Below are 22,458 nucleotides of genomic sequence, written 5' to 3' on the forward strand. Positions count from 1 at the left end.
GGAATTGTCCAGAGTTCATCTGTGGAGATGGAAGAACCTTCCAGAAGGACAACAATCTCTGCAGCACTCCACCAATCAGGCCTTTATGGTAGAGTGGCCAGACGGAAGCCACTCCTCAGTAAAAGACACATGACAGCCCACTTGGAGTTTGCCAAAAGGCACCTAAAGACTCTCAGACCATGAGAAACAAAATTCTCTGGTCTGATGAAACCAATATTGAAGTCTTTGGCCTGAATGCCAAGCGTCACGTCTGGAGGAAACCTGGCATCATCCCTACGGTGAAAGATGGTGGTGGCAGCATCATGCTGTGGGGATGTTTTTCAGCAGCAGGGACTGGGAGACTAGTCAGGATCGAGGGAAAGATTAATGGAGCAAAGTACAGAGAGATCCTTGATGAAAACCTGCTCCAGAACGCTCAGGACCTCAGACTGGGGGCAAAAGTTCACCTTCCAACAGGACAACGACCCTAAGCAAACAGCCAAGACAATGCAGGAGTTGCTTCGGGACAAGTCTCTGAACGTCCTTGAGCGGCCCAGCCAGAGCCCGGACTTGAACCCGATCTAACATCTCTGGAGAGACCTGAAAATAGCTGTGCAGCGACGCTCCCCATCCAACCTGACAGAGCTTGAGAGGATCTGCAGAGAAGAAATGGGAGAAACTTCCCAAATACAGGTGTGCCAAGTTTGTAGCGTCACACCCAAGAAGACTCAAGGCTGTAATCACTGCCAAAGGTGCTTCAGAGTACTCACTAATACTTATGTACAGAGTCTGAACAACTAGTACAGTAGATCTTTGTATCAAAAATGCAGAACATACAGTGGGGAAAAAAAGTATTTAGTCAGCCACCAATTGTGCAAGTTCTCCCACTTAAAAAGATGAGAGAGGCCTGTAATTTTCATCATATGTACACGTCAACTATGACAGACAAATTGAGAAAGAAAAATCCAGAAAATCACATTGTAGGATTTTTAATGAATTTATTTGCAAATTATGGTGGAAAATAAGTATTTGGTCACCTACAAACAAGCAAGATTTCTGGCTCTCACAAACCTGTAACTTCTTTTTTAAGAGGCTCCTCTGTCCTCCACTCGTTCCTGTATTAATGGCACCTGTTTGAACTTGTTATCAGTATAAAAGACACCTGTCCACAACCTCAAACAGTCACACTCCAAACTCCACTATGGCCAAGACCAAAGAGCTGTCAAAGGACACCAGAAACAAAATTGTAGACCTGCACCAGGCTGGGAAGACTGAATCTGCAATAGGTAAGCAGCTTGGTTTGAAGAAATCAACTGTGGGAGCAATTATTAGGAAATGGAAGACATACAAGACCACTGATAATCTCCCTCGATCTGGGGCTCCACGCAAGATCTCACCCCGTGGGGTCAAAATGATCACAAGAACGGTGAGCAAAAATCCCAGAACCACACAGGGGGACCTAGTGAATGACCTGCAGAGAGCTGGGACCAAAGTAACAAAGCCTACCATCAGTAACACACTACGCCGCCAGGGACTCAAATCCTGCAGTGCCAGACGTGTCCCCCTGCTTAAGCCAGTACATGTCCAGGCCCGTCTGAAGTTTGCTAGAGTGCATTTGGATGATCCAGAAGAGGATTGGGAGAATGTCATATGGTCAGATGAAACCAAAATATAACTTTTTGGTAAAAAGTCAACTCGTCGTGTTTGGAGGACAAAGAATGCTGAGTTGCATCCAAAGAACACCATACCTACTGTGAAGCATGGGGGTGGAAACATCATGCTTTGGGGCTGTTTTTCTGCAAAGGGACCAGGATGACTGATCCGTGTAAAGGAAAATAATAAATGGGGCCATGTATCGTGAGATTTTGAGTGAAAACCTCCTTCCATCAGCAAGGGCATTGAAGTTGAAACGTGGCTGGGTCTTTCAGCATGACAATGATCCCAAACACACCGCCCCAGCAACGAAGGAGTGGCTTCGTAAGAAGCATTTCAAGGTCCTGGAGTGGCCTAGCCAGTCTCCAGATCTCAACCCCATAGAAAATCTTTGGAGGGAGTTGAAAGTCCGTGTTGCCCAGCGACAGCCCCAAAACATCACTGCTCTAGAGGAGATCTGCATGGAGGAATGGGCCAAAATACCTTGTGAAAACCTTGTGAAGACTTACAGAAAACGTTTGACCTGTGTCATTGCCAACAAAGGGTATATAACAAAGTATTGAGAAACTTTTGTTATTGACCAAATACTTATTTTCCACCATAATTTGCAAATAAATTCATAGAAAATCGTACAATGTGATTTTCTGGAGAAAAAAATTCTCATTTTGTCTGTCATAGTTGACGTGTACCTATGATGAAAATTACAGGCCTCTCTCATCTTTTGAAATGGGAGAACTTGCACAATTGGTGGCTGACTAAATACTTTTTACCCCACTGTAATGTGATATTTCCGTTTTTTGCTAACATTTCTAAAAAACGTTTTTTTTGCTTAGTCATTATGGGGTCTTGTATGTCGAACTTGAAGCTCTATACCTGCTCCACTGCAGCCCCATCAATGTGGATGAAGTCGTGGGTGAACAGGGAGTACAGGAGGGGACTAAGCACACACCTGTGGGGCCCCTGTGTTAACAGTCAGCGTGGCAGAGGTGTTGTTGCCTACCCTCACCACCTGGGGGCGGCCCGTCAGGAAGTCCAGGATCCAGTTGCAGAGGGAGCTGTTCAGTCCCAGGGTCATCTGTGGGGTTGATGAGGGTGGTCTACGTGTGGTTTATTTTCTACTGAGGTTTTGACAGAGCCTACATGTCCTGCAAGGACGTTTCATTGCTGCACTGATCTGAACTGAACTTGTATAATTGTGCTGGGCTGTTGTTGAGGTTGACACCATAACAGAATGTCTAATGAGGGGCTATTGTTGAGGTTGACACCACAACAGAATGTCTAATGAGGGGCTGTTGTTGAGGTTGACACCACAACAAAATGTCTAATGAGGGGCTGTTGTTGAGGTTGACACCACAACAAAATGTCTAACACAGGGGTGTCAAACGTCCGGCCAGCGGGCCGGATCAGGCCCGCAAACGGGTTTAATCCGGCCCGCGAGATGATAAAAAAAAAAATATAATAATAATAATAATTTTGTAAAGTATAAAAATGAGCTGCAATTTTTCAATAAAATAAACTGCTGTTCCAATTGCGTCCACTGGATGGCGCAATAGCAATTGTGTTAAGAAAGCAAACTGTTTATACCGGGGCAGAGCAAGTAGGTCAAGCACGTGCAGCCAATGAGCTACTTTGTTTTGCCCGCGATATTTATTACGGCTTCTACTTTTAACATTATGTGCTTTGGCACCCTCATTGCCCCAATATGTCTCTGTCAAAAAAGAGAAAATTGGACGCAGAGTGCAGAGTGTTCCAAGAAAAATGGTCATCCTATTTTTTCACGGAATTGAATGGGAAAGCTGTATGTTTGGTGTGTTCAGAGCATGTTGCAGTGCTGAAAGAATATAACCTTCGTCGCCACTATGTGAGTCTTCATGCCGACAAATATGACAACTTTCAAGGACAGCGGAGATGAGAGAAGGTGAATGAACTGTTGGCGGGTCTGAAGAAACAGCAGTCTGTGTTTACTCACAGCCGAGACATCAGTGACGCTGCAGTGAAAGCTAGCTACCTCATTGCTAATGAAATCGCAGTGGCTTCAAAACCATTTAGTGAGGGTGAATTTGTAAAAACATGCATGATGAAGGCAGCGGAGATTGTGTGCCCTGAAAAGCGGCAGGCTTTTGCAAATATCAGCCTGACAAGAAACACAGTTGCAGACAGGATTTCCGATCTTTCAGTGGATTTGGACAGCCAGTTGAAGCAAAAAGTAAAGTCATTTATTGCGTTTTCGGTTGCAATTGATGAAAGCACGGACATTACAGATGTTGCACAACTGGCCATTTTCATCCGCGGAGTTGATGACACATTGACTGTCACCGAGGAGTTCGTGCCGATGACAGATACAACGACAGCAGCTGATATTTTTACCGCACTCGTCGGCGCGCTGGACAGGGTCGGAGTGGACTGGTCCCGCGCTGTCAGCCTGGCTACAGATGGTGCGCCCTCAATGATCGGGAAAAAAGCAGGCGTTGTGACTAAGTTCAGAGAGAAAGTGCAATCTGCAAATGGAGGACGTGATTTTTTGACTTTTCACTGTATTTTGCACCAGGAGGCTTTGTGTTGCAAGTCATTAAAGACGGATAACGTCATGAAGGTGGTCATCCAAACTGTTAATCCGATCCAGAAGCCTGAATCACCGTCAATTTGACAGCCTTCTCAGAGAGAAAGACCACATCTATGGCCTGCCATACCACACTGAGGTAAGATGGTTAAGCCGAGGTGCTGTGCTGAGGCGTTTCTTTGATTTACGAGAAGAAATTGAACAGTTCATGGAAGAAAAGGGCAAACCAGTGTTAGAATTTCATTCCGCAGAATGGATGCAGGACCTTGCATTTATGGTGGATGTTACAGAGCACCTGAATAACTTGAACAAACAGCTGCAAGGGCGCAACAAAGTTGTCACGCAGTATTATGACAGCATACGTTCTTTCAAGTTGAAGCTGTCATTGTGGGAGACGCAACTTGCCGGTGGTGATGCAGCTCACTTCCCCTGTCTGAAAAATGTGTGCGCGACCCAACATGTGGCAGACATGAAGCGGTTCAAAGATAAAATAACGGGACTGTTACGGGAGTTTGAGCAACGCTTTCAGATTTATGTTTATACGTTTTTATGTTGATATGCTATTGTTTTTAATTGATTTTTTTTATTTGTATATTTAACCTATTCTTGACTCTGTGGTTCTTGCACTTGTTTGGGGAACAGGATTTCATTATTTTTATCTACATTTCTGCCTGAGAAATGACACCCTGATATAGTTCTGTGATCTGTGATATACTTCTGTGAATCACTGAGGCATTGTGTGTTTGTGTGTTCTTTGTCCTCAGAACTTTCAAATAACTTGAGGTGTTTTATGATTAATAGTGATGTTGTGCTTGTACTATTTTGGACACACTGTCCTCAGGCTCCAGCTTTATGTTGTATGTTGATCGTATTAAAACAAAGAAAACAATCTGAAGTAGTTGTTTTTAAGTTATATATACACCATGATTTTTCCAGTCCGGCCCACTTGGGAATAGATTTTCCTCCATGTGGCCCCTGAGCTAAAATGAGTTTGACACCCCTGGTCTAACCCAACCAGGCTGTTGTGTTGGTGGCTCGGGGGTTTCAGCTCAGGTCTCAGACAAGGTTAGTAATCACACAATCACAGTCCACTGAACTTATCTTTGAGTCCCCAATGGCACCCTATTCCCTCTGTAGGGCACTACTTTCAACCAGAGCCCTGTGGGGCATACAGTGCCTGGCGAAAGTATTCACCCCACCCCTTGGCGTTTTTCCTATTTTGTTGCATTACAACCTGTAATTTAAATGGATTTTAATTTGGATTTCATGTAATGGACATACACAAAATAGTCCAAATTGGTGAAGTGAAATGAAAAACAATTCTAAAAAAATAAATCACGGAAAAAGTGGTGCGTGCATATGTATTCACCCCCTTTTGCTATGAAGCCCCTAAATAAGATCTGGTGCAACCAATTACCTTCAGAAGTCACATAATTAGTTAAATAAAGTCCACCTGTGTGCAATCTAAGTGTCACATGATCTCAGTATATATACATACACCTGTTCTGAAAGGCCCCAGAGTCTGCAACACCACTAAGCAAAGGGCACCACCAAGCAAGCGGCACCATGAAGACCAAGGAGCTCTCCAAACAGGTCAGGGACAAAGTTGTGGAGAAGTACAGATCAGGGTTGGGTTATAAAAAAATATCCGAAACTTTGAACATCCCACGGAGCACCATTAAATCCATTATTAAAAAATGGAAAGAATATGGCACCACAACAAACCTGCCAAGAGAGGGCCGCCTACCAAAACTCACGGACCAGGCAAGGAGGGCATTAATCAGAGGCAACAAAGAGACCAAAGATAACCCTAAAGGAGCTGCAAAGCTCCACAGTGGAAATAGGAGAGTCTGTCCATAGGCCCACATTAAGCCGTACATTCCACAGAGCTGGGCTTTTTCGGAAGAGAGGCCAGAAAAAAGCCATTGCTTAAAGAAAAAAATAAGCAAACACGTTTGGTGTTCGCCAAAAGGCATGTGGGAGACTCCCCAAACATATGGAAGAAGGTACTCTGGTCAGATGAGACTAAAATTTAGCTTTTTGGCCATCAAGGAAAATGCTATGTCTGGCGCAAACCCAACACCTATCATCACCCTGAGAACACCATGAAGCATGGTGGCGGCATCATGCTGTGGGGATGTTTTTCCATCGGCAGAGACTGGGAAACTGGTCAGAATTGAAGGAATGTTGGATGGCGCTAAATCCAGGGAAATTCTTGAGGGAAACCTGTTTCAGTCTTCCAGAGATTTTTTTTTATTTTTTTTTATTTTTTTTATATACTTTGTTTATTGAATTTTCAGTACCAGCATTTAGTAAATAATTGCACTTGAAAGTTATTTGGTATGAATATGGAACAACAATTTGAAGACAACGATACAGCAAAACATAGAGAGACAGACATGAAAGAAAAAATAGACATTAAATATATAAATAAGATAAAACACAAAAAAAAAAAAAAAAAAAAAAAAAGGAAAAATATCTGTTTTGATCCAGTTGTTATAGGTCAGCTAGCACAGTTATTACCGTCCTTAACATCCGAGATGTCGTATATGCACATACCAGGCTTCTTACATCACCAATATATAAATATACATCACTCTGGAACTGCAGGGAAATGTATTCTTTTAACATAAGAAAAGAAGGGAGCCCACTTTGCATAGAATTTGTCTACAGACCCATTGAGTGTCTGTTTTATTTTCTCCAACTTTATGCAATTCAAAATAGATTTAATCCAAAGAGCATGAGAAGGGGCTGCAGAGGATTTCCATCTAAGTAAAATTAATCGTCTCGCTAACAACGTGACAAAGGCAATTACATCCTTATTCATTTTGGTCAATTGTATTGTGGGTAAGGAAACTCCAAATAATGCAATGAGAGGGTCTGGCTCGATCTGTGTGCCGCTTAATTCTGAGAGTGTGTTAAAGATGTCTTTCCAGAAACCAACAAGAGATGGGCAGCACCAAAACATGTGCACATGATTAGCAGGGGACTGGTTACATCGAACACAATTAGGGTTCACATCCTTGTAAATTTTTGATAGTCTTGCTTTGGTCCAGTGGGCCCTATGAATGAGTTTGCATTGGATGAGGCCGTGTCGAGCGCAAATAGAAGAGCTATGTACCCTTTTGAGTGCCCCTTCCCATAGTTCATCAGATATTTCCTCACCCAGTTCCTCCTCCCAAGAGGATTTGATATTGTTTAATGAGATGGCTTGTAGTGAGCAAATTTGACTATAGATTATTGACAATGTGCCTTTCTGATTAGGAAGTGGGGTGAGAAATGTGTCGAACTGTGTTCCACCAGAAAGGTTGGGGAATCCTGGATCTATGCTGCGGACATAACTCCGGACTTGTAAGAACCTAAAAAAATGATGTCTGGGGAGACTAAATTTAGCTGATAATTGTTGAAACGTACTAAATGTATTGTTAGTATACAGATCTCTGAATCTTTTAATACCGAGATTAGACCATGTTGAGAAAGCACCATCAATCATAGATGGGGGAAAAGCTGGGTTTGAGGCTACCGGAGCCAAGGAAGAGGTTGTTTGAAACCCAAAGTGGCGCCTAAATTGATTCCAGATCTTCAATGTTGTTTTGACACATATATTATTGGTGAAGGAGGAGTAAGGGCCTGTAATAGAGGAGTGAGCGAGGGAAGACAATGATGCCGGTGTAGACGAGGCAGCCTCCATCTCCAGCCAAGTTGGGGGTGGGAATATCACTCTGCTCTGCAACCAGTACTGAATGATCCTAAGGTTAGCGGCCCAATAATAGAGTCTGAAATCTGGTAGAGCTAGACCGCCGTCTGGTTTGGGCCTCTGCAAGAGCTGTTTTCGCATCCTAGGAGGCTTTTTGTCCCATATAAAGGGTAGAATTAGGCCGTCGATCTTTTTGAAAAATGTATTGGGTAGAAATATTGGAAGGCACTGATAGAGGTATAAGAATTTAGGGAGAGTATTCATTTTAATAGAGTTAATTCTAGCAACTAAGGAGAGGTGTAGCAAAGACCACCGTTCCAAATCGTCCTTAGTACGGGTTAAGAGAGGAGCAAAGTTGGCTTGAAAAAGGTTTTCAAACCTAATTGTGACATGTACCCCGAGATAAATAAAACTACTGTGAGCTATTTTAAATGGCAAGTTATGTAAAGGGGATTTTTTTGCAGCCATGTTAAGTGGCATCAATTCACTTTTACTGAGATTTAGTTTATACCCTGATAAGTGACCGAAGGATGCGAAAGTGGCAAGGGCAGCAGGGACAGAGACAGAAAGGTTGGATGTGTATATTAATAAATCATCTGCATATAAAGACAGTTTGTGTTCGTGCCCGTATCTGACTATGCCTTTGATGAGGGGGTTGGAGCGAAGTGCTATTGCAAGTGGCTCTATGGCGAGGGCAAACAGTAAGGGACTTAAAGGGCAACCCTGACGTGTCGATCTTTGCAAAGGGAAGCGATCTGATTGAGTGTTATTAGTCCTGACAGAGGCTTGGGGGGATGAGTACAGAAGTTTTATCCAGGTCATGAATTTGGAGCCAAAGCCAAATTTATTTAGAGTGTAAAAAAGGTATTTCCATTCCACCCGATCAAACGCTTTCTCCGCGTCCAGGGATATAATTGCTTCAGAGGTATTGTCGACAGAAGGATTGTATATAATATTAAATAATCTTCGGAGATTGAAGAATGAGTGTCTATTTTTTATAAATCCTGTTTGATCCGGAGAGATAATTGATGGGAGGACTGTTTCTAGCCGCGTTGCCAGAATTTTGGCTAGAATTTTATAGTCCACATTTAGCAGGCTAATTGGACGGTATGATGCACAGTCAAGAGGGTCTTTGTTTTTTTTAAGAATAACACAAATGGTTGCTTGAGTGAGAGTATGTGGGAGAGCACCATTTACAAATGCATCATTGTACATTTCAATTAGAATAGGGGCTATTTTGGTGATAAACTTTTTATAAAACTCTGTCGGGTAGCCATCAGGCCCTGGGCTTCTCCCAGATTGAAGGGATTTGACAGCGTTAGACAGTTCTTCAACAGTGATCGGCTGCTCTAATTTTTTAACCAAATCCCGGCCGACCGAAGGCACAGATAGTGAGTGGAAGAAATCATCCAATTCCAGTGTATCCGCTTTACTTTCAGAGGTATATAGAGACTGGTAAATTCTCTTGAACTCCTCATTGATCCCCCCAGGATCTAATGATATCCCAGATGATGTACGAATTTTTGTAATCTGAGATGATGATGATTGTTGACGTAACTTGTGAGCTAATAATTTACTGGCTTTATCTCCTTGTTCATAGTAAGTGCTCCTAGACTTGACAAGCATTTCAGTAACCTGGTCTGTTAATAGTGTGTCAAATTCTGCTTGCAGAGTTAAACGTTCCTTATAAATATCCGGGGATGGTGAAACGGCATAAATGTCATCTAATTGGGCAATACAGCGTGTTAGCATAGATAACCTATTCCTTTTCAATTTGTTCTCATGTGCGGTGTAGGAGATAATTTCACCTCTGATATAAGCTTTCAAAGTTTCCCAGAGAGTAGACGCAGAGATGTTTGGGGTTCTATTTGTAATCATGAAAAAGTCGATTTGACTCAAGACAAAATTGACAAAGTGTTCATTACTGAGCAGTTGAGTTTTTAGTCGCCAAGGCGGTCGCTGATTGTCAACATTTTGAAAAGCTACTTCCATAGTAACAGGGGCGTGGTCAGATACAACAATTGGGTTATATGAACATGAAGATATGGAGTGGAGGAGCCGGTCATCAACAAGGAAGTAGTCTATGCGCGTAAAAGTGTGGTGAACCGATGAGAAAAAAAGAGTATGCTTTCCCAGCTGGATTAACCATTCTCCAAGGATCTGAGACTGCGAATTCAGACATAAAGGTTCGAACAACTCTAGCTGAGGTTGATAAGGTGGTAGGTTTAGTGGAGGATCGATCCAATTGTGGGTCTAACCAACAGTTAAAGTCACCTCCTAAAATCAACATATGGGTGGACATATCTGGGAGTGTAGAGAAAACCGATTTGAAAAAATCACCATTGTCCCAATTAGGAGCATAGATATTAACAAGAAGAACCTTTGTATTGAGCAGCCTACCACTGACAATTATATATCTACCATGGGGATCTGCGATCACCTTAGAACATGTAAAAGGTACCGATCTGTGAAGTAAAATAGCCACCCCTCTCGCCTTACTCTGAAATGAGGAATGGAACACCTGACCCACCCATCTGCACCTAAGACTTGAGTGTTGTGATACCTTCAGATGAGTTTCTTGGAGAAAGATGATGTGAGCTTTCAAATGATGAAGATGGTGTAGCACCTTACTACGTTTAACTGGGTTATTTATGCCCCTGCAGTTCCAAGTAAGAAAATTAAAGCCATTCCCTCCAGCAGTATGGGCTACACTAGGCTGAGTCATATCTTAAGAGAGAGAGAGGATGTGTAAAGGACAAGGTACAATGTAAACTGAAGATCTTAGTTGAACCTAAAAGCGCAAATGTAAAAAACAAAGACAAACGAAGAGGCACAAAAAACATATACAAACTATATACAAATAGAGAGTGAACAAACCCTTCCCTCACACCCGCCCTTGCCGAAGCATCTCCCCAAATGAGATGCAAGCAAAACCCTAAATACGAAGAAAGTTTAGAGCTAAGCATGATAACTCTTACTCTGTGCTACCTAAGATTAGTGACCATTTAACTAGAGTAAGCCAAACATGGATAGAATGGTCCCCAATAGAGTCTAAGGAAAACTATCCTCGATTAAGAGAGGTTTAACCTCGACGCAGATGGTAAATGATCAAACTGAAACAGCCATGCAGACCCCCAGATATTGGCATTAGAGGCGGCAAACCTGGGCTGGAAATAAAGAGATAAAAAAGAGAATGACATTCATATGTCGATGAACCCAGCAAAGATGGCTTCGTTAGTCACCCATTCGGCCTGCTAACTAGCCTGCTAGGAAGACCAGCCAGCCAACCATTTGTTACACACCATGCGGTACAACAGCCGCTTTCACGTTCTTGTTGATGAAATCTGCCGCTATAGCCGGGTCCTCGAATCTGTGCATGGAGCCGTCCGGTAAAGTCAGTCTCAAAACCGCAGGGTAGATGAGGCCGAACTTCACGCCCGGGCAGGCGTGTAGTTGGCGTTTCACAGCTCCAAAGCTAGCCCGCCTCTTAGCCACAGCTGTTGTGCAGTCCGCAAATATCGAGACTCTTTTACCCTTATGTAGAAGAGGGGATGCTTCTCCCGATCTTCTCAGTATGTCGTTGCGGACGTGAAAGAAATGCACCCTGATGACAAATGGTCGTGGGGGTTCTCCATCCCTGGGTCGGCTACGCAGAGTGCGGTGAGCCCGGTCTAGCAATGGCTTCTCCTCTAGCCCGAGCAGCTCCTGAAGTAGCTGGGCCATGTACTCCGTGGGCCTTGGGCCCTCCACTCCCTCCGGTATTCCCAGTAGACGAATGTTGTTCCTCCGCATTCTACTTTCCATATCTTCGCATCTATTATCGAGGAATGCCACCCTAGTTGTCAATGAGCCGACGTTAGCCTCTAGCTCGCTAACGCGAGTGCTGTGGTCTGTAGCACCTCGCTCCAAATCCGATAAAGTCACCCCATGTGCGTCGAGCTTATTCTGTATACTCTCGATAGATTTTTTAAGCTCGTCTTTGATCGTTGATATCTCTGACCTGAGATTGGTAGAGAGACAGTCAATTTTTCCGAAAATGTCGGTTTTGAGGGTGCCTATCACGGATTGCAGCATCTCCACAGTCAGTGTTTCCGTGGGGCCGGCATTGGCAGCGTTCGGTGGCGGGGGTGAGTCGGGAGAAGTTGCAGGCTTGTTGCGGCCTGCTCTTGCAGACTCTGTTTTTGGCCGGGTTGATGTCATTACGAATTTAAATTTATTAAACTTGAACTGAGTTGTTTATGGGTCTCTTCAGACGCCTGGGCAAACAGAAATGTATGCAATTTTGCAAAGTTAAATATATAAATTTGGTCACTAACTCAGGAGCGATAGGGAGACGCGTGCTACATCCTTGGCTTCCAACAGCGCCCCCCCTTCCAGAGATTTGAGACTGGGACGGAGGTTCACCTTCCAGCAGGACAAATGACCCTAAGCATACTGCTAAAGCAACACTCGAGTGGTTTAAGGGGAAACATTTAAATGTCTTGGAATGGCCTAGTCAAAGCCCAGACCTCAATCCTATTGAGAATCTGTGGTATGACTTAAAGATTGCTGTACACCAGCGGAACCCATTCAACTGGTCCTCTGTAGCTCAGCTGATAGAGCACGGCGCTTGTAACGCCAAGGTAGTGGGTTCGAACCCCGGGACCCCCCATACACAAAAAAATTTATGCACGCATGACTGTAAGTCGCTTTGGATAAAAGCGTCTGCTAAATGGCATATTATTATTATTATTAACTTGAAGGAGCTGGAGCAGTTTTGCCTTGAAGAATGGGCAAAAATCCCAGTGGCTAGATGTGCCAAGAGACTTGCAGCTGTAATTGCTGCAAAAGGTGGCTCTACAAAGTCTTGACTTTTTTTTGTCTTATTTCTTGTTTGTTTCACAATTACAAATATTTTGCAGCTTCAAAGTGGCAGGCATGTTGTGTAAATCAAATTATACAAACTCCCAAAAAAGCAATTTTAATTCCAGGTTGTAAGGCCACAAAATACAGTGGGGAAAAAAAGTATTTAGTCAGCCACCAATTGTGCAAGTTCTCCCACTTAAAAAGATGAGAGAGGCCTGTAATTTTCATCATAGGTACACGTCAACTATGACAGACAAATTGAGAAAAAAAAATCCAGAAAATCCCATTGTAGGATTTTTAATGAATTTATTTGCAAATTATGGTGGAAAATAAGTATTTGGTCACCTACAAACAAGCAAGATTTCTGGCTCTCACAGACCTGTAACTTCTTCTTTAAGAGGATCCTCTGTCCTCCACTCGTTACCTGTATTAATGGCACCTGTTTGAACTTATTATCAGTATAAAAGACACCTGTCCACAACCTCAAACAGTCACACTCCAAACTTTACAATGGCCAAGACCAAAGAGCTGTCAAAGGACACCAAAAACAAAATTGTAGACCTGCACCAGGCTGGGAAGACTGAATCTGCAATAGGTAAGCAGCTTGGTTTGAAGAAATCAACTGTGGGAGCAATTATTAGGAAATGGAAGACATACAAGACCACTGATAATCTCCCTCGATCTGGGGCTCCACGCAAGATCTCACCCCGTGGGGTCAAAATGATCACAAGAACGGTGAGCAAAAATCCCAGAACCACACGGGGGGACCTAGTGAATGACCTGCAGAGAGCTGGGACCAAAGTAACAAAGCCAACCATCAGTAACACACTACGCCGCCAGGGACTCAAATCCTGCAGTGCGAGACGTGTCCCCCTGCTTAAGCCAGTACATGTCCAGGCCCGTCTGAAGTGCATTTGGATGATCCAGAAGAGGATTGGGAGAATGTCATATGGTCAGATGAAACCAAAATATAACTTTTTGGTAAAAACTCAACTCGTCATGTTTGGAGGACAAAGAATGCTGAGTTGCATCCAAAGAACATCATACCTACTGTGAAGCATGGGGTTGGAAACATCATGCTTTGGGGCTGTTTTTCTGCAAAGGGACCAGGACGACTGATCCGTGTAAAGGAAAGAATGAATGGGGCCATGTATCGTGAGATTTTGAGTGAAACCCTCCTTCCATCAGCAAGGGCATTGAAGATGAAACGTGGCTGGGTCTTTCAGCATGACAATGATCCCAAACACACCGCCCGGGCAACGAAGGAGTGGCTTCGTAAGAAGCATTTCAAGGTCCTGGAGTGGCCTAGCCAGTCTCCAGATCTCAACCCCATAGAAAATCTTTGGAGGGAGTTGAAAGTCTGTGTTGCCCAGCGACAGCCCCAAAACATCACTGCTCTAGAGGAGATCTGCATGGAGGAATGGGCCAAAATAACAGCAACAGTGTGTGAAAACCTTGTGAAGACTTACAGAAAACGTTTGACCTGTGTCATTGCCAACAAAGGGTATATAACAAAGTATTGAGAAACTTTTGTTATTGACCAAATACTTATTTTCCACCATCATATGCCAATAAATTCATTAAAAATCCTACAATGTGATTTTCTGGATTTTCTTTTCTCATTTTGTCTGTCATAGTTGACGTGTACCTATGATGAAAATTACAGGCCTCTCTCATCTTTTTAAGTGGGAGAACTTGCACAATTGGTGGCTGACTAAATACTTTTTTTCCCCACTGTAGGAAAAATGCCAAGGGGGGGTGAATACTTTCGCAAGCCTCCATTTGATTTGGGACATCGTTTTTTCCCTCCTACCTGAACACGCAGCTGTCACTCAGCCGGAGAGACTGGATGCCGCAGCAGTATCTATTCTCACACGTTCCACAGCACCACAGCAAACTGCAGTCCAGATTGGATTTGTAACGGCCGTAGGCATTTATGTAGGCTTCACAGTCCTCTCCAGCTGGGTAGAAAAGAAAAAAGACATTATAGGTCGGAGTTGGACACAGCTGGGTAGAAAACTCATGGTACTGACTTGTGTTCGAAAGACCGACAGCAAAGACAACAGCAACAACAATATCTACAGGTATAGAAACACATACAGTGGGGAGAACAAGTATTTGATACACTGCCGATTTTGCAGGTTTTCCTACTTACAAAGCATGTAGAGGTCTGTCATTTTTATCATAGGTACACTTCAACTGTGAGAGACCAGAAAATCCAGAAAATCACATTGTATGATTTTTAAGTAATTAATTTGCATTTTATTGCATTAAATAAGTATTTGATCACCTACCAACCAGTAAGAATTCCAGCTCTCACAGACCTGTTAGTTTTTGTTTAAGAAGCCCTCCTGTTCTCCACTCATTACCTGTATTAACTGCACCTGTTTGAACTCGTTACCTGTATAAAAGACACCTGTCCACACACTCAATCAAACCGACTCCAACCTCGCCACAATGGCCAAGACCAGAGAGCTGTGTAAGGACATCAGGGATAAAATTGTAGACCTGCACAAGGCTGGGATGGGCTACAGGACAATAGGCAAGCAGCTTGGTGAGAAGGCAACAACTGTTGGCGCAATTATTAGAAAATGGAAGAAGTTCAAGATGACGGTCAATCACCCTCGGTCTGGGGCTCCATGCAAGATCTCACCTCGTGTGGCATCAATGATCATGAGGAAGGTGAGGGATCAGCCCAGAACTACACGGCAGGACTGGTCAATGACCTGAAGAGAGCTGGGACCACAGTCTCAAAGAAAACCATTAGTAACACACTACGCCGTCATGGATTAAAATCATGCAGCGCATGCAAGGTCCCCCTGCTCAAGCCAGCGCATGTCCAGGCCCGTCTGAAGTTTGCCAATGACCATCTGTATGATCCAGAGGAGGAATGGGAGAAGGTCATGTGGTCTGCGTGGTGAAATGTTTCTATCCAGGCGGAGCGGTGCTCGGCCAATGGAAGCAAGCAGTGCTGTGTTTGTTGACCAATCACAGTAAAAAATGTAGCCCATGTGGTGATACATCAACACGTACCAACAGCAGGACCAGCTGACATGACCGCTCTATGTAGCTAGCTAGCTGGCTAACACTAGCAGTTTACAGAGTCACGTTTTACATAAAAAATAATTGTTTTCTAATCCATTTTTTGATTAATAATTTTTGTTGCATGTGTTACAGCGTAGATTTTTTTGCACTTCGATAATGTTTGTTTATTTCGTTGCTACAGTCACCGGCGGCCGTCGCATAGACTGGGCTGTCCCCTTGTGAGAGCCTATTTATGCTTGATCTGAAAATGTGGTTGAGGCACCTTCTTCTTCTTCAGTGGGATTTATCGGCGGTTGGCATCCAACGTTATGGTGCATTACCGCCACCTCCTGTACTGGAGTGTGGGCCAGAGACAGGGAGAAACTAAATCCTACCTGCCAACCCAGTTTCTCTTAAAAAATATAACAAAATATTTGAGACTATATCTAATGACGTTCTACTCAATATACTCTTTAAACTAACTTCCTGTATCCCCTTCTCCCTCATACTAGATCTCATCCTCTCGCTTTCACTCTGATACTGGGCCTCCCGTAGCTCAGTTGGTAGAGCATGGCGCTTGCAACGCCAGGGTTGTGGGTTCGATTCCCACGGGGGGCCAGTATGAAAAATGTATGCACTCACTGACTGTAAGTTGCTCTGGATAAGAGCGTCTGCTAAATGACTAAAATGTAAAAATGTACTGCCCACACTAGCAATACATGCTCCACGGTCTCTGTTTCCTGACAGTAATCACGCTTTCCTACCACATTTAATGTCTTATTCAACTGGCTGTGTCCCACCCTTCATCTTTTAAAAATAGCCTCCTCTCTTCTGTCCCTTCCTGCCGTCCTCCCCGACTTTCCTCTGTACTTGAAATAAATGCCTTCCCTTATTATCTCTATTCCAGTTGCTCCTGCCATCTCTGCACCATCAGGACTATGTATAGCTCCGTATTGACATGATTGGTTCACGGTAGGTGAAAGCGGGAGGTCCTGTATAAACACAAACTCACTTCCTTGACAACTTCCTGTAATGCACCCTAACGTTGGATGCCAACCTGCCGATAAACCCAACTGAAGAAGAAGAAGACAACTTCCTGTAATGCACCCTAACGTTGGATGCCAACCTGCCGATAAACCCCATTGAAGAAGAAGAAGAAGAAGACAACTTCCTGTAATGCACCCTAACGTTGGATGCCAACCTGCCGATAAACCCAACTGAAGAAGAAGAAGACAACTTCCTGTAATGCACCCTAACGTTGGATGCCAACCTGCCGATAAACCCCACTGAAGAAGAAGACAACTTCCTTCACAGCAGCTCTGCGCTGTTCGGCGGAGTATGACCGCCCTGACTTCAGCAGAGGCCATATCACCGTAATGTTGCACGGCCCAATGTAGACGTCAGATTGACCATCGAGCGTCTTTTGAGTCGTGTGTGAAGCCACTATCCGCTTTAAGACAACGGCTGCGTTTGGCCGGGTACTTCGGCGATATTCCACTGGACGTCTGAAAAGCGCTTTAGTTCAAACATGTTAGAGTTCAAAGGCAAAGTCATGCCATAAATTATGGCTTAACTAGTCATAAAAAATGTAGCTAGCAACAGACATTAGCTAACTGACGTTAGCATGTTAGACAGACAGACTCGCCCCACCTCAGACATTGAGCAATGCAAACGGAATATAATAATGTTCTTTCACTTAGCAAGCTTGTCTAGCTCTGAAAAAAAAATCGAACAATATCACAGACTGATATAAAGCTAAACAAAAATGTTTGTTCGTTGTAGATTTCCAAATTGCCAAACTCACCTGTCACGAACGGGATCAGAGTCCAACACAAAATGACAGCAACAAGACTTGACGCCATGGCTCCGTGAATTCAGATTCTAGCACGACCACCAGTGCGATAGTTACTTTCTATTTCCCTACCAAAAGGCTAACCCAACTGGTGATGGGATATTGATACCGGAGCTCCGATGCAGTCAGTATTCACAGCATAATGATGCGCGTTTCAAACGAAGGTTATGGATATACTGACAAGATACTTGTCTCTCCGCCCTAACAATGGGAGTCGTTGTCCACAAAGCGGCACCGCAAACTGTCCAGCTCTCGCCGATTCCTCTTCTTTAAAGTTCTATGTAAGACTACACCTATTGGTGTATTTCCGCAACCTACAGTACGGGGTCTTCTTCCTTGATATTATGGTGGTCCGCAAACAAATGATATCGGTGCATGCCGCCACCTACTGTTTTGGCTGTATTTCAGTCCAAATATTGAACTAAATAAAAATAAACAAAAACAAAACTCAATGTACTCATTATTCCGATTCAACTGCCAACGCCCATCCCTACAGGCTCTGGTGGGGCCTGAGAAGGAAGAGCATCTTCGGACAGTATTCTTTGCAATGTTTCGGCAGTGAATTCCTGTAAAACCCAAAAACCTTTCAGCCGCAGATACTATAATGTCACGTTTCTTTGACTTTTTGTTTGTTTGTGCAGTACAATTAATTATACGCGCGACAACCACCATAAAAATCACCTTCTTCACAATCAGTTTCCCTCAACTGTTGAACAACACTGAATCTCCACAGTCTGCAGAGCATTCACAGCCATATCTTCAGCTCCCCTCGCTCCTTCAGCTATTTCACGTGCCTCCGTGTAGGAGACCTGCTGTACAGCCCTGACCCTTGCCACTTCATACTCCTTTACCCTAACCGGGAACTCCGGTGAATTGGGATCGTGGTTGCCATCACAATTACAACATCGTACACCCTCAGATCCTTCAACAACATTCCTTCTGCGCACACTTACATTTTACATTTTAGTCATTTAGCAGACGCTCTTATCCAGAGCGACTTACAGTTAGTGAGTGCATACATGTTTTCATACTGGCCCCCCGTGGGGAAACACTTGTCCAAACCTTTTGCAATTCCGGCAAAACAACGGCTTGGACATAAAAGCTCTCACCGCATATCTAACGTATCCCATCTTCACATGTGAAGGGAGATAGTCTTCGTCAAACATCAATAATACTGACAGGCTTTCTTATCCCCCCCCCCCCAAACAGTTCAGCCGGCGCGCTCAAACTACTCCTGGTACGCTCCCCGTAAACCACGAGGCCTCCACATCCAACGCAACACCTTTTAACTGTGCTCTGCTGCAAAAATCTAAACTCTCCACTTCATAAGTCAATAGTTTGTCGATCCTTAATGCCTTTTCCTTGTGCTCTTTCCACACACAAGAAATCAAAACAAAACCACTATTGGTCACTCTGACCGACTCCACCTTTCCCAATGCATCCCTTACCATCCTTTGATACTTCAAACAGATCCCCATAAAAGCATAATTGTTAGTGAACCTTACTCCAACCAGAAACCTATACTATAACAACTTTAACCCTTTTCCTTTATCACTGTCGTCCACTCGTCAGCCAAACTGCAAGGATCCACAATCTCCACCACTGGGCCAGAATCATCCTTTACATCCTCAGAGCGAGGCCTGAACTCTGCAGTCCTCACTGAGGGTACTTCATCCACGCTCTCTGCAGTCCTCACTGAGGGTACTTCATCCACGCTCCCTGCAGTCCTCACTGAGGGTACTTCATCCACGCTCCCTGCAGTCCTCACTGAGGGTACTTCATCCACGCTCCCTGCAGTCCTCACTGAGGGTACTTCATCCACGCTCCCTGCAGTCCTCACTGAGGGTACTTCATCCACGCTCCCTGCAGTCCTCACTGAGGGTACTTCATCCACGCTCCCGTCAGGTTCCATCTCTGAGCTACTAGAGCACGTATCCCTCTTTTTAACACTTGTCGCCAACCTTCCTCACCACCCCGCTTCCCTCTACACTCAACTCATTCTCGGCTGTCGTCACTACACCTGCCACCGCAATTGATTCACCCTCACTCTTGTCATGTTCAATTTCCTTCTCTAGCTCTTCCAGAAGTTCTGCGCAATCCTCCATTCCATATTCACTCAGGGCATATTTAACTTTTCTTCAAATAAAATGTTATTTGTCACATACATGTGTTTAGCAGATGTTATAGCGGGTGTAGCGAAATGCTTGTGCTTCTAGCTCCGACAGTGCAGTAATATCTAACAAGTAATATCTAACAATTTCACAACATATACCCAATACACACAAAACTAGTAAGGAATGGAATTTAAGAAAATATACATATATGGACAAGCAATGACAGAGCGGCATGGACTAAGATACAGTAGAATATTATAGAATAGAATGCAGTATATACATATGAGATGAGTAGTGCAAGATATGTAAACATTATTAGAGTGACTAGTGTTCCAGTGATGTCAACAGGCAGCAGCAGCCTCTAATGTTTCCGTTTCCCTTGTCCGCCATCTTCTCCTTCACCAGACGGTTTGTCCAATCCCCCACTCCATACTGTAACGACCCGGTACTGTGTTCTGTGTTCGTGGGTGTGTTATCGTTCTCATGGGTGCTAGCAGGGGTTAAATATGCCAGGACAGATGGAAAGGTTGCAGGGGTATGATGGGTAATCTCGTGGGGTTTTGAAATGCATAAATAGGGGTTACTGTCTCCTCTCTTCTATTCGGGACCCTGATCTGCCCCTTAACTTTACACTGTGTATTTGTGTACGTTCAGAATTTAGTGGCGTGGGCTGTGGCCTGAACAATAGCCCAGTTTAGGAATAAACCTGTGTTCTGCCCTGCACACCTGGTGTCCGTCTCTTTTTCCTTTACGACACAGCCCGGTCATTACAATATATTCCAGTTTCTCCCTTTTTCCCTTTTCCTGCAAAGCAACACTATTGTCTCTTTATGTCAGACTTTTGTCACATCCCCCTGCTCACTTCTTCTTCAGACCAGTAGTATCTCAAACTCTTCCTACAGCCAATCTCAGTTTGAGATTGAGACCCCGCCTTTTCCTTTCTTTAATATTTTTTTGGAATATTCGATGAGGGTTGTTGACATCAACCACCTGTATTCAAGCCTCATACCACGAATTGCCATCTGGAGACAACTCCGATATAACGGTGATGTCACGTGTCCTATTTATATCAGTACAGTCATAACAACCTAAGCATTACGTAACTTATATTCAATTAAATAAACCACAATAAGCAATACATTTTTTGTTGTTGACCAAATTCGACCGCCTTACAAAAACTCCTTGCTTGGTGGGCGAAAAAAAAAAAAAAAACGCCACCTGCTGGGAGACAGATTTTCCGCCGAGTTGCTACGTGAGTTGAGCATCTCTCTTCACCTCTTCCTCTCGGTTTCAACGTGATCAACGACGTCAGACGCTTCCTTTGATCACGTGGGAGATCCCGCTAATCTTGCCGTGGTTCCGGTGCTTTCTTCGATTCCAAATTGCTTTCAAACACCGACCTCTCCCTAACTTGGCACCGTACTTAACAATGTAGATAAGTATGTTTTCATGTAGCGTCGCCTCACCTGAATGGTAGTTCAGCATCTAGAGTCGGGGACCAGAACACTCACAGGCGGCAGGGAATGGGGTTGAATCCAGGCGGAGGCATGTTATTTAGAAAATATTTGTGGCGCCACACTTTCTGCACATTGTTATTCAAACAATTCGGGTCTTTTTTGTACAGTATAAGCTTCTATCCTTCTATGCCAAATATTCACCGTTTTTGACAGCAAAAAAAAAAAAAAAAAAGGTTTCACAGCAAGAAAGAGAAGCATAATGGAAGGTGCCAACCTGTAACTAACTATTAATAGGCTAAGACTCGCGACTAACCACTGCCCAACGGAGGTTTGATATGTTGCGGAATAAACTAATATATGAACATCAACTGCTGCTTTTCAATGCTGACCAGCAGATGTCACCAATGTGCATTGTATTAAAAGCTCCAGGTAATTAACCGTTTTTCAGCTCAATTTGGTGAAAGCCCCAAATGCTTCAGAAAGCATCGGTTTCCCATCACTAAACCCAACAGATTATTTCCACGTTCGTCTATCTCAGATTGACAGATTGGTATGATCACGGGCCTGAGTCTCCTCAGCTGCACGCTGCCCACATGGTTCTGTTAAGAATTTGCATAAAGGGAAAGGTGACAGGTCAACAAATTAATCAATCAATTGAAGATCAATATATATATATATATATATATATATTTTATGGTCCGAAAACGCTATAAATAGATAACACACTGTGTATCATAATATTGAAATAAAAAATGTGTCCTTCACATATAGCTAGAGGACTTCTAGATAAGTATCCATTTGTCAGGCATTGTCTAATGCTGCATTCACAACATCTCGTAATTTCATAAAATACCAGCATATGACTGGAAAAATCCACTTGAATGCCCCTCCAACTGGTAATTACTAGTGGGACCTTCATCTGTCATCCTTGTGGTCCGAGTTTCAGGTTTTGACTAAAATGGTATACAGCTACAAATGGAAGTTACTTTTTCGTAGCAGGTTAGGAGAACTCTGCAGCAGGTTAGGAGCATTAACGTAGCAAGTTAGAAGAATTAGGTTAAGGTTAGGAAAAGGGTTAGCTAAAATGCTCTCCTAACCCGCTATGAAAAATCACTTGTCTGTAGCTGTACTCCGTCTAGTCACAACTGTTTCCCACTTGCACCTCTCTGACGTCATTTGTCAGCAAAAATGACAGCAACGCTGTTATTATGTGCTATCGGAAACTCTAAACGTCAAGAGTTAAAATGAACGCAAGTTATTTGCGTAGCATCCTATTG

The 22,458-nt window shown here is 43.6% G+C and overlaps 1 protein-coding gene across 1 annotated transcript in view; it reads right to left on the bottom strand.

Moving 5' to 3' along the window:
• LOC311138151 (protein shisa-5-like) overlaps positions 1-17,895 on the bottom strand; it is a 30,367-nt gene extending 12,472 nt beyond the window's left edge. Inside the window, exons 1-2 of the mRNA XM_084172820.1 lie at positions 17,563-17,895; positions 14,548-14,695 (exon numbers count right to left, since the gene is read on the bottom strand). Coding sequence (XP_084028946.1) covers positions 14,548-14,695; positions 17,563-17,620 — 206 coding nt within the window. The 5' untranslated portion in view covers positions 17,621-17,895. The remainder of the gene's footprint in view (positions 1-14,547; positions 14,696-17,562) is intronic.
• Between the last annotated feature and the right edge of the window lie 4,563 nt (positions 17,896-22,458).

The sequence above is a fragment of the Coregonus lavaretus genome (assembly GCF_964263955.1).
Source record: "Coregonus lavaretus genome assembly, chromosome: 12".
Lineage (NCBI taxonomy): Eukaryota > Metazoa > Chordata > Actinopteri > Salmoniformes > Salmonidae > Coregonus > Coregonus lavaretus.